Here is a 12,997-nt window from a genome sequence, read left to right as displayed (position 1 = left end):
TCTTCACTGAAGGGGGGTACACGCTGTAGGGATTAAAATGCACTTCATATCCTCATATAGGTTAAAGAGGTAAGACCCCCCCAAAAATAAGACGGAAATAATTTTTTAATGGAATAAGTGCCTGTACCGCTAACTAGGGCCTATACTCGTTTCAGAAGAGCGGATACCAAAATTTTCCTTAAAGTGGTTGTAAACCTTAGTCATGGAATTTGAGCAAAGCACATATATCTGCAGTGATTACCAATCTCCCCCCATAAGTGTCATGTCTCTCTGGTGCTTCGTTCCTCTGTTATCAGTGTGAGTCACTTCTAAGAAGTTTTCCGGGAACATTTGTAATCGGGAGGGAGAACTCAGAACAGAGCTTGCCTATTCACAACAGTTTTTGTTCTGAGTTCCTTTCCTCCAAGTTCTCGCACACTAACTGCATGTTCTCCACCACCTCTGTGCTGCTGACAGACGAATTAAGATTAACAGGATCTGCACTTTTGAAGGGGTATAAAGGGGAGAAGACTGCAGATAAACAAGTAAATACCATGTAGGAGGATTTGTTTAACCTCTGTGTATCATCCGATACTGTTCACTTCACTGAGTATATGTGAGAGTTTACAAACACTTTAAGCATACACTCACACACGTTGATGTGTTCCTGCAATTCTTTACGATCACTGGTATTGGCTTGAGACATGATGTGTGTTGTCATTCTCCATAGACATTGTTTATGACTGAGAAACTGAGCAGTAGATCCCGCTTAAGGACAAGTAGCTGTCCTAAAATATCAGTGTGGTCAGTCTTATGAGTCTTAAAATATTTTGGCACAAGATTACACTGCTGGATGATATCCATTGGAGTAATTTCTCTTCACTTCCTTGCCTGGAAATGCAACAGGAAGAATGAGAAACAAATCTGATAATGCCCCTAACCTGACACCAGAACAGCGGGTGCCCCTGTTGGAAGACCTCCCCTCACCACAAGTTTGGGTGATTTTTGCTGATAACATTCCATAAAGATGCAAGGAGAGCTTCACACTGATTTGCTGAGCTTGGACCACAGTGTACCTGTTTTCATGCAGGTTAGCCTTCTGAATGCGCACCAAAACTACGAGGGGAAAGTGCAGCGAAGCCACGTAAAAACCATGTGTACACTGCACAGCAACCAAAGTGCAGAGGATCAATGTGAAGCCGTTCTGAGATTGCTCATCATTTTCTGTCTGGTTGACAAGCTATAAAAACACGAGAGAGTTTCCAAACTTTCCTTACGCTAAAATAAAGCCCCCCTAACACCCCTCAAATTTTTGTAAATATATCTTTTCATGTGACAACACTGAAGAAATGACACTTTACTGCACTGTAAATTAGTGAGCGTATAGCCATTATAACAGTGTAAATTTGCTGTCCCCTCAAAATAGCTCACAGAGCCAATAATGTCTAAACTGCTGGCAACAAAAGTGAGTATGCCCCTAAGTGAAAATGTCTAAATTGGGCCCAATTAGGCATTTTCCCTACCTGGTGTCATGTGACTCAGTGTTACAAGGTCTTGGGTGTGAATAGAGAGCAGGTGTGTTCAATTTGGCAATATCGCTCTTTCATATTGGTCACCGGAAGTTCAACATGGCACCTCAATGCAAAGAACTCTAAGGATCTGAGAATTGTTGCTCTACATAAAGATGGCAAACCTTGGCATCCCTAGATGTTTTGGAACTACATTTCCCCATGATGCTCATGCACTCTGCATCGTTGAGCATCATGGGAAATGTAGTTCCAAAACATCTGGGGTGCCAAAGTTAGCCATCCCTGGCCTAGGCTATAAGAAGATTGCCAAGACCCTAAAACTGAGCTGCAGTACAGTGGCCAAGACCATACAGCAGTTTAACAGGACAGGTTCCACTCAGAACAGCCTAGCCATGGTCGACCAAAGAAGTTGAGTGTACATCCTTAGCGTCATATCCAGAGGTTTGTCTTTGGGAAATCGATGTAGTGCTGCCAGCATTGCTGCAGAGGTTGAAGAGCTGCAATTAACGATTTATTTTGTCTGTCGACTAATCTAGCGATTTTTTTTTTCGATTAGTGAGCGACTACAACGATTAAGTAAAAAAAATTAAATAAAAACAATCTAGTGTTTTTTTTTTGGATTAGCCAATTAATCCTATGGATAACTTTACAAAAAATGAGCGCGAGAGAGAGAGAGAGAGAGAGAGATAGAGAGATAGATGTGTATTGACCTGCAACTCACAACGTTTGACGCGTCGACAACTTACACGCACCTCAAAGTATTTTCGTAGTTGACGCAATTACGTTGACTCGTCCTAAACTCGTACACTGCATCAAATTGGTCTACATGGCTGTCACCCCGAAAGGAAGCCTCTTCTAAAGATGATGCACAAGAAAACCTACAAACCGTTTGCTGCAGGTAAGCAGACTAAAGGACATGAATTACTGGAACCATGTCCTGTGATCTGATGAGACTAAGATAACCTTATTTGGTTTAGATGGTGTCAAGCGTGTGTGGAGGCAACCAGGTGAGGAGTACAAAGATAAGCGTGTCTTGCCTATAGTCAAGCATGGAGGTGGGAGTGTCATGGTCTGGGGCTGCATGAGTGCTGCCGGCACTGGGGAGCTACAGTTCATTGAGGGAACCATGAATGCCAACAAGTACTGTGACAAACTGAAGCAGAGCATGAACCCCTTGCTTCGGAGAATGGGCCGCAGGGCAGTATTCCAACATCCAACAGCTCCATGATGTTGGCATGGAGGAGTGGAAGAGTGGAAGAGGACTCCAGTGGAAACCTGTGAAGCTCTGGTGAACTCCATGCCCAAGAAGGTTAAGGCAGTGTTGGAAAATAATGGTGGCCATAAAAAACATTGCCACTTTGGGCCCAATGTGGACATTTTCACTTAGGGGTGTACTCACTTTTGTTGTCAGTGGTTTAAGAATCACTGGCTGCGTCTTATTTTAAGAGACGGGAAATTTACACTGTTATACAAGCTGTACACTCACTACTTTACATTGAAGCAAAGCGTAATTTCTTCAGTGATGTCACATGAAGAGATAGAATAATATATTTACAAAAATGTGAGGGGTGTACTCACTTTTGTGAGATATTGTATGTATTGTTTTGAAGCTAGTAGTGTGTTATATTTCTAAGGTTATCTTGTTAGATATTATTGTGAAATATTTCAGCAAATAAAAGAAAATCCATACATTTTAATCTAAAATAAATAAATGTTATGTAAACAGTATAAAAACAAAAAACAAAACATACACTAACAATTTTGTCCTATAGTACACATTGTCAAACGTTCACATTGTAGAGATGGAGCCTATATGCAGAACCGGCCTAAGTCCCCATTCACAACAGTGAGATTTGTCATGCGATTTGACAGTTCCAAATCGTATGACAAGTAGCACCCCATTGTCAGCAATGGAACAGTTTCATTGGAATGGAACTCACGTCACAGCGACAAAAAGTTTCCTGAACTACTTTGACGATTTCATTGCGACATGCATAGGACATCTGTTGTATGAAATTGGCAGTGCAAACCGCACTGAGCTTTGACATTGTGTTGAAGAAGCGCAATGTCAAAGCTGCACTGGTGTGAACAGGGGCTAAAAAGGTTAATTCAGACAGGCATCAATGCCCGCTCTACATGCTGAGCTGCTGTTTTCTGCGTCTGCATCTACCTTTGAGCTGTGTACAAAGCAGCCTATAGAGATGGAGGCAAACTGAGAAGCTACTTGACAAATTTGACATGCATATAGCAGTGGGTGCACAGATTAACACAAAAAGGAAGAACAACTAAAACTGGAACACAGAATCTGGTGCAGCTGTACAGAGTACCGGTAACCAATTCCCAATGTCAGCTTGTTCAATTAGGCTTTGACAATAAGGCTCTATTCACACTAGTGTGTCTTCAAAGTCATGCAGGAATCTTTTCAAAGTCACAAATATTAGAACAGGTGACATTGAATTCAACAGAATAGTCCAAAGTCACATAGCAAGTCGCACTAGTGTGTACGGATCCTAAAACCTAGAAGCCGATTAATTATTCTACACAGCTGGTTCTGTGTGCTACAATTTTAGTAAATGCAACCTATAGAGGTAGATGCAGTTTCAGTGAGGATGTAAAGGCAGAAAACAGTGGCTCAGCATGCAGGACAGGTGTCCATGCCTGTCTGAACGAGCACCAGTATTCAAGCACACGAAGGCTACAGTAGCCTAGCAAAGCAAGAACTAGAAGTTTATTTGCCAGGGTTTGCCTCCTCAAACAAGCACAATGCGTACATTCTTAAATTATGCCATCCCAGAATTATGGCACTCCTTTTGTTAGCAGCATCACACTACGCAGTAAGCTGCCTTGGAGAAGGGCGAGCATAACAAATATCACATATGATGTATTATATCCCTTTGACTTGCATTCTGAGCTATATCCAAGCTTGGGAGGCGAAATGGGAAGCATAAACCTCACTTAACCCAAAATAAGCAATTCCATTTCCAACTCTTTTCTGCCAGCATTGTACCATTTATTAGAAGGTTCAAGAGTGTTTTTTTGTTTTGTTTTTAGTCATAGATAACAGTTAGGTACCTGGTAACTCATTTTCTGGGATTCTTCCAGGGCAACATCTGAGAAAGGGCTCCTACCACTCAAAACAGTAAACACATCCACCATTATAAGAAGGTGACCCATGCCTATACACCTCAGTCATACAAAAAGTACAGAAAAAGCAACAGGTGCAAGAAGTGAAATTACCTAATGTTAATACTAATAAAAAAATAACAGCCATTACAGAACTTAAGGTTGGGTAGTTGTGGAAGATTCCCAGAAAATAAAATTTCTCAAGCAAGTTTCCAAGGCAGCATCTAAGAGGTATGTTTGTGCTTTTGGAGACTTTGTGACCTTTGTTGGGCTCTGAAAAAGGAGGACAAACCTTGCCGATGTCTTTCTCCAAACTTTAACCGTTCAAGTAGACTATGGGACATCTCCTAATGTCCAGTCTATAGAATGTTTCTTGTTTGGCATATTTTTACAGAATGAGGGGGAATAATGACATCTTGTGCCCTGTGAAACACAGAATACTCTTGGCATGAAAGCTGGGCCTGTTTTTAGGACTATCTTGTCCATGAAGATGGTACAGTAGGGTCTCAAGCTTGGATTTTGCTCACCCTGCATCCTGACCCCAAAGAACCCAATAGAATTGTTTTAAAGTGTCTCTCTTTTGGGTTAACAAGAGCCTGGTCCCTTAAAGCAGATTAAACAGCACAGTGCTTGTGCTGGAGTAATCTGTTCCCCTCTGAACTGTAAATAAGTAAAAAAAATAAAATAAAAAATAAAACACTGGCTGATCCTGCCACTTCCTCTATCCCTCTCTGCGATGCCCTGACTACCATGGTCAACGTACGTCCCTTAGTCCAGGGGTTGACAAATTTGCTTGGAATCTAGGAGCCAGCTAAAAAAGTTAGGAGCCAGGTCCGTGACGGCGATCTGGACCTGTCCCTGGCCTGACATGGAGACGAGTGAGGGGAAGATAGCCCCCAGCCCCCCACATATGAGATCACCTCTCATTGGACACACCGCTCGAGTGCTAAATGGCCGCTGTGATTGGTCATTTAGCATGATCTGTGATTGGCTGTATCCAAGGGACACGGCCAACACAGAACTTCCTCGATGCTCGCCCATGGCGGCGTGCAGAGGGGAAGTAAACAGGAGGATGTCTAGGGACGCCCTCCCGGCAATTGGTGTCCGCGCTGTAGACATCTTTCGTCTATAGCGCGGGCACGAAGTGGTTAACAAAAGAATGTGACTATTATTTCCGACATATTCCCACTCATTTACTGCCATTTCCCTGCTAAGGGTTCGATCAGGTCCACCTGAAAAACTGACAGGTGAACCTGATCAGACAGCCCTTGTGAAAGGGGTCAAGCAGGGAGGATTACAAATAATATTTTTTTTTTTCCTTAATTAAAATAATTTTTTTACTTTTTACAAAAAAATATATATATAAATTAATAAATTTAAATATATATATATATATATATATATATATATATATATATATATATATATATATATATATATATATATATATATATATATATATATATATATATATATATATATATATATATATATAATGAGAAGCCATTTACCAGCCACCACACTCACCGTTGGGCAAAAAACAGGCAGGGGAGCTTCACTCCATTAGGAATTAGCATTATTGGAATAGGGTGTAATTTCTACATCCACCACAAGATGGCGTCAGACTACCGCAAGATTTTAGAAGGCCGCAAAGCCGCGGCCTCAATTACTGGCCGGCGCGGCCCGATGGAATTGCGCGGCGGAGTTCGGGGTCCAAATGGAGACAGGATACCCCAGCAGCGTTGCCCCAGTCGCCAGGACACGAAATCTAGGCGCAAATGCGACCTGGCGACCGGGGTTTGTCGAGCCCTGCCTTAGTCATCCACAGCCCTGCTCTCAGCTCTCCAGGGCCATCAAAAAGTGAGACGATTGTCCGTTGATGTAAGCATTCTACAACCGAATCTTCACCTGTCTGCCCTTGATCAGTTTCTTGAATTAAGAGCTTGATCCACTGCCTTAAATTCTCTAATTTCTGGGCCCATATCTTGTTCTATGTGCTAGCCTGTCTTTCAAATGCGTACTCCATCCCACACACTTGTATCCGGTATCCTAACTGCATTGGTTTGTGCCCTCGGATATCTGTTTGTATGTTACGGCATTCAGCCACCATCTCATGAAATCTTTGACTCATGGGGGAATCCACATTGAGTTTTCTATGGTTGTTGAATTCCCATGCCATTGGGGATAGGTGTCTGAGGTCCAGAGTTGCCATAAATGCTTTTGGCTGTATTATGTTCTTGATGGAATATGGAATTGTTTTAAATTTCCTTTTTTTAAAGGCTTTAGGAAAAAAAAAAAAAAGAAGGTGGATAAAAATCAATGATTTAAAAGAAAAAAAAAATTGATTTTTAATAAAATTCTTTTGGAATAAAGATCCATCTAAAGATAATTAAACAAGGTTCAGGAATATTCCTTTATCCCATTGTTTTGCAAACAGCGTTTTTTTTCTTTTATGACCCCCATGTTTGACCATCCATTGGATAGGATCGTATGTATCAGCATGTGGGTCCACAGTTTCTGGTAAGTGTAGCTATCCCTTACCCTAGGTCAGTGTTTCTCAATTCCAGTCCCCATGGCCCACTAACAGGTCATGTTTTCAGGATTTCCCTCAGATGAAACAGCTGGGGTAATTACTAAGGCAGTGAAACTGATCAAATCACCTGTGCAAAATAATGGAAAGCCTGAAAACATGACCTGTTAGTGGGCCATGAGGACTGGAATTGAGAAACACTGCCCTAGGTGAAGGACGCAGTATCCCAGGTGATCTGACATCAACCTTGGTTCTTCCATTTGCCTTTGATCCCACTCTTATCAGCTTGGTTCACAGTGTGGACTATTCAGCAGACCACATCAGGTCTTCAATTGAACTTATCTTTATTGACTTCATTTCAAATATGCATTTGTGTTTTTTGAATTCAGTTTGCACATATTTGTTTTACACTTTTGCACTCTTAATCACTGTTTACATGCTATTGCAGTTTATGAGTTATTGTTGACTTGTCAATGCAGTCTCTCACATGGTTTATTGCATTAGCTTCTACTGGTTATAGCAAACACTTTATACCCGTCATACAGGTATATTTTTGTTATCTACCGCTGCACTTGTATCCACTTATCCTTACAATTTTGTCACATTGATTGTAGTGCTAGCTGCGGTCCCACAATTTTGCGCTTGGTAATTACAGTAATTTCACATTTTTCACACACAAACTGTATGAATGAAATCTGTTGTGATATCGCTGTTTTACTAACCTGACAGCTGCTTATTCTAAATAGGAAACCTTCATTTTGTTTGCAAGTATTAAAGATTCTAACAGCAAGAAGAGCACCTGTTATTTCAGATCCATGATGGCAGTGCCTGCTAGCGGGCATCCACTCACCTGCTGCCGCCACGTCCCTTACCTAGTTGTGTTAGTGCTACATCATCAGCCATCCCATTAAAGTAAATCGGGCTGTGAGTCAATAGCGGGTCAGAGGAGCTGCCACGAGACAGAGATGACAGTTTTGATTTAAAGAGGAAGTAAACCCTAATGGGTTTACTTCCTCTTTGATTCCCTGCAAAGGTAAAGCATAATGGACTACTATGCATCGCATAGTAGTCCATTATGTGTCACTTACCCGACACAGGAGCCAGCGAAGTCACCGCTGTCCCCTGTAGTTCCAAGCGTCCATCTTCTTGGTGGGTCCCGCTGCTCCGGCGCTGTGATTTGCCGGAGCGATGACGTCACTCCCGCGCATGTGCACGGGAGCCGACACTCGCAGCATATCGCCACAATCTGCAGCTTACCCAGTGCGCCTGCGCGCCGCTGTCTACGGCGCAGCGGTGGCTGTCTTTAGGTAAATATCTCCTAAATCGTATAGGTTTAGGAGATATTTCTTGGACCTACAGGTAAGCCTTAATCTAGGCTTACCTGTAGGTCAAAGTGGTTTGTAAGGGTTTACAACCACTTTAAATAGAGTTGATTTAAATCGAAACCCCCCTGGCTCAAAATCATAATTTCCCTGAGACTTTCCTCTTTAAAAATAGGTCAGAGGGAAAAAAAGAAAAAAAGCCTTCCTCTCCGATGTTATTTCTTCCGTGAGTTTAAGTACTTTCTCCACTGCAAGACAGACTTTGGTTTGTTTACCGTCCACTACATAGACTAGGTGACTATTTGAGTTGGCATTCAATGAGACTTTTCGTTCACCATCCACCCCAGATTTTTGGGTGTGTAGAATTGCTGTTCTCAGATTGTCTTCTACACCGAGTTGGAAAAGAACAGGAGGCTGTTTGGGTAGGGGGGGGGGGGGATTATACCGATCCCCCTTAGTCTTTGAAATTTAAAGTTCTTCTGCCAATATCTGTATAAATATCCTTGGCACCAAGCAGAGACAAATAGTAGGTGTACAGTGTCTTGTGGAGCCCTTATCATAAATATTGTTTGGCGACTTTTATGTAAATAGGCGTCTGATGTCCAGTGTTGCTATGCATATACCTGGTTGTATTATGTTTATTATAGTATAAATTACATGCAAAACTATTTGTATTTTATCTTCTTGTTTTGAAGGCTTGAGTTTCAATAATTAGTTGGAATTTCCTGAGGGTTTCCCATTTGCCACTCTCCCCACTGGTATCAAGTCATTAGCCAGCTCCCTGAAGTGATGTAGCTCTTTCCCACAGTTGCCAAAGACAGAAGAAACTATTTGGAAGGTAGTGTCAACCAGTATTGTTCCATCTGCGGGGCTAGCAGCCTGCATCATGCCTTCTTGCAAGTGGAAATGACTGAAATTAGAGGAGACAAAGCAATCCCCAAAATCTGGAGAGCTCACTGAATGGGTCCACTAAAGGTAGGCACCGGGGATGGTTCAGAAAAAAGCAGTTCAGTTGGGGGGGGATGTTTTGCAGAGCTCCCAGTGGTGGTCAAATCTCTACCTATAAAGAAAAATTTTTGTGAGTCAGGAATTGTCCGCCCTGGAAAACCCTGGCTAGGCAAGACTTCTGCAACAAGCACAACAGCGTTTTTGAAAAATAAACGTGATGCTCCTGTTGGTCCAGAGGATATACAAAGAACAAAAAAATAGGCATGTGTGACTATTTACAATGGTGGACGATTCACGTTTCACGTGGGAGGAGCCTTCTCTCAGATGATGCCCTGGTAGATGACTTGAGAAAATCTTTTAGGACACAAGCAGCAAGTGATTTGGAGATGTAAATGCACTACCTGACACATGCACACTGCAAAGCAAGTAACATTAGCTACAGACACAAAAAGGTTAATTATTCTTTGTAGTCTATTGTGACAAACATTTCATAAAGAATTAGCCACAGGCAGGTGTGTTTTTTTTGTCACTTACACCAAAACGTCTCAACCTGCTGTTATTTAAAAACAATGCAATTACAATCCTGTAACAAGATGTGATTATCTTGAGCTCTGTTGCCAAGGCAAGGTAGGTTAGGCTTACCGCCAAATCCTGTTGGTGCTGCTGTGGTAGTGTTACCAAATCCAAAACCTGATGCTGTAGTCTTGGGAGTAAAATTTCCCAGGGAAAAGCCAGTTGTGCCTGTTAGACAAAATACAGTAAAAGTGAAAGACTGAAGCTTTGCTACATGTATTATAAGTACAGCAAAGCTTGACCAAAACAAGCTTCCAAAGTTTAAAAAAAAAAAAACTTTTTAAAAACGTTTCAAGTGCTCCAAACACTGTAGCAGTATCAAGAAGGGGTTGTTGTTCCCTTTATAAAGTCCAATCGAAACACAATTACAAAGTTCTCATATAACCATAAGGCTGGGTTCACACTGCTGCGGTTACGAGAACCGGATGTGATTCGCACCGCACTGCAGTGCAAATCACATCCGATATCTGTGCGATGGGAGTTCAGCCATACAGATAGTATGGCTGAATTCGCATCGCACATGGCCCAAACTCGCACAGGACCCTTTTTTTTGTCCGCAGCAGAATCGGATCGCATGGGTGTGAACACCATGCGATCCAATTCCTGTCCGAGTTTGCAGATTGCACTGCGATATGCGAACTGATCTGGGGGTGTCATTAACGTTTCACTGACACTCCCAGCAGTTCGCATAGGGCAGTGTGAACTGCCGCCGGGGAGGTATGCGATGCGGGAACACGCCGCGGATTTGCGGCGTTCCCGCATCGCGAACCCAGCCTTAATGTTTTAAAGTGGTTGTAAAGGCTGAAGGTTTTTTTTTACCTTCATGCATTCTATAATTCTAAAAAAAAAAAAAAAAACATGTGCAGCTCCCACCTCAGCCCCGTCTAATATTACCCAAGTCTGCTCTCGAGCCAGCGCTGTGCACAAGACCTGAGGCTCTCCCAGGTCTCTCCCTCCTGCTTGGCTGAAATGGAGCAGCAGGAGCCACTGGCTCCCACTGCTATTACTCACAGTCAGTTATGTGGGAGTGGGGCTGAGCCGCACTCTGTATCTTATGGACGCAGAGAGCTGGCTCGGAGCGAGCATGCATGAGTGCCCCCCCACAGCAAGCGGTTTGCTATAGGGGCACTCGGCAAGGGCCCAGAGTGCCGGCAGAGAACCCTAAAAGGAGAGGACCAGGGCTGCTCTGTGCAAAACCAAAACCATTGCACAGAGCACGCAAGTATGGCACGTTTGTTATTTCATTTTTAATTAAAAAAAATTCCCTTACAATCACTTGAATCTGCAGCTTTAATTAAGAGAATACCCTGTGATCCAACCATAAATGTTCTTGTTCAGGCACTTCTTTTTATAGGACCACAACTGTCCCCTAATTGTGCTTCTACGTTGTTACCCTGTCACATGCACCCTGATGATAACTACAAGCTGCCATGCTAACACCCATTGCACAGGCATAGTCACCATAAAGAAGCTGATCCAGGGCAAAAAAGAGCATCTATTGCTGTGAGCGCATGTAGACACAGAGTCTGAAAAAGGTTAAAGTAGAGTGGCTGACCTCCTCCATCCTTTCATAATCAGCTAAGACACTGGAGGGGAGTCTGGTTAGTCCATGGGGGGAGAGAGAAGCAAGGTGTCTACCAATTTGTATTTTCCCTTTATACACCCGCAACGGGGAGTAAGACCCCTTTCACACAGAGCGGTGGCCGCATTAGAGCGTCACTTGTTTTAGTGGTGCTTTTCAGCCGCTAGCAGGGCGCTTTTAACCCCAAAGAAGTCGTTAAAACCGCCTCTGTTGCGGCGCTTTGGAAGCCCATTTTAATGGGCAGGGCATTTCGGTAGTGTTCCCAAACCGCCCCAAAGATGCTTCTTGCAGGACCTTTCCTGCACCCCAGTGTGAAAAGTCACACTGAAATGAATGGGAGGTGCTTTTAAGTTGCTATTTAAAGAGGAAGTAAACCCCGACGAGTTTACTTAATCTTTCATTCCCTGCAAAGGTAAAGCATAATGGACTACTATGCATTGCATAGTAGCCCATTATGTGTCACTTACCTGACACAGGAGCCAGCGATGTCACTGCTGTCCCCTGTAGTCTGGCGCATCCATCTTCTCGGTGGGTCTTGCCGCTCTGCTGCCGTCATTCAGCTGAGCCGCATATATGTCACTCCCGCGCATCCGCATGGGTGCCGCGCTCAGTGCGCCTGTACGCCGTAGACAGCGGTGCCTGTCTTTCGGCAAATATCTCCTAAATCGTGTAGGTTTAGGAGTTATTTCTTGGACCTACAGGTAAGCCTTAATCTAGGCTTACCTGTAGGTCAAAGTGTGTTGTAAAGGTTTACAACCACTTTAACGTGCTCAGCTGTCCCAGTCTGCTCCAGTTCGTACAAATCCCCATAACGTGACACTCAGCTCAGATTAGTCTGGCCGTCAGGATACATTATTACGGTTTACACTAAAGGATAACACCGATATATACATTGCAGTGAAAACAAATGTAATGGCTATTGGTCCAGTGACCCTCCTTTTGCCATCCCGCCTACCTTGGTTGGTCGCGGTGCCCGCGGCAGAGGCGAAATTGAACGCCATTAGAGGACTAATAGTCAAAACCGCGCTACAACCATCAGGACGCAAAGCATCCACTACGCGTGCGCATGAAAGTTACTTCACCGCAGTACGCATGCGCACTAAAGTTACGCTAGTGCAGTACGCACGCACACGTCTTCTGGAAGCGACTGACGTCACCTAGCTGTGACCCTTGGGTGGAGCCTTGGTGATGATGTTAGCGTGCGTCATAGCGTGCACCGGTGTAGTGTCATATTTTGCTCCCCATCGTAGAATGCTCCAGAAGTGACGTTGCGCCTAGAAATGTAGCACTGCGCATGCGCAATGCGTTCCAAACACTTGCTCCATGCGTTCCAAAGGATTTGCGACAATGCAGACCAGTGAAACTGTCAGATAATGTCACGGAAGTGAGGGGAGGTAACACCCTCCCCGAG

General features: G+C 43.4%; 1 protein-coding gene across 3 annotated transcripts in view; it reads right to left on the bottom strand.

The window, feature by feature from the left end:
* The window catches only part of NUP54 (nucleoporin 54), a 54,407-nt gene extending 41,707 nt beyond the window's left edge, over positions 1 to 12,700 (bottom strand). For 2 of the 3 annotated variants that reach the window (XM_077476506.1, XM_077476507.1), the window contains exons 1-2: positions 12,542 to 12,699; positions 10,074 to 10,172 (exon numbers count right to left, since the gene is read on the bottom strand). In XM_077476506.1, the coding sequence (XP_077332632.1) occupies positions 10,074 to 10,172; positions 12,542 to 12,587 (145 nt within the window). In that variant the 5' untranslated portion in view covers positions 12,588 to 12,699. Of the gene's footprint in view, positions 1 to 10,073; positions 10,173 to 12,541 lie in introns of all 3 variants that reach the window. The other variant, XM_077476505.1, reaches the window with a different exon arrangement.
* Between the last annotated feature and the right edge of the window lie 297 nt (positions 12,701 to 12,997).

This window comes from Lithobates pipiens, unplaced genomic scaffold, assembly GCF_037356315.1.
Source record: "Lithobates pipiens isolate NorthernLeopardFrog02 unplaced genomic scaffold, aLitPip1_a1.2 Scaffold_13, whole genome shotgun sequence".
In the NCBI taxonomy this organism is placed as follows: domain Eukaryota; kingdom Metazoa; phylum Chordata; class Amphibia; order Anura; family Ranidae; genus Lithobates; species Lithobates pipiens.
The sequence above is the reverse complement of the archived record's forward strand: the minus strand, read 5'-3'. Positions and strand labels throughout refer to the sequence as shown.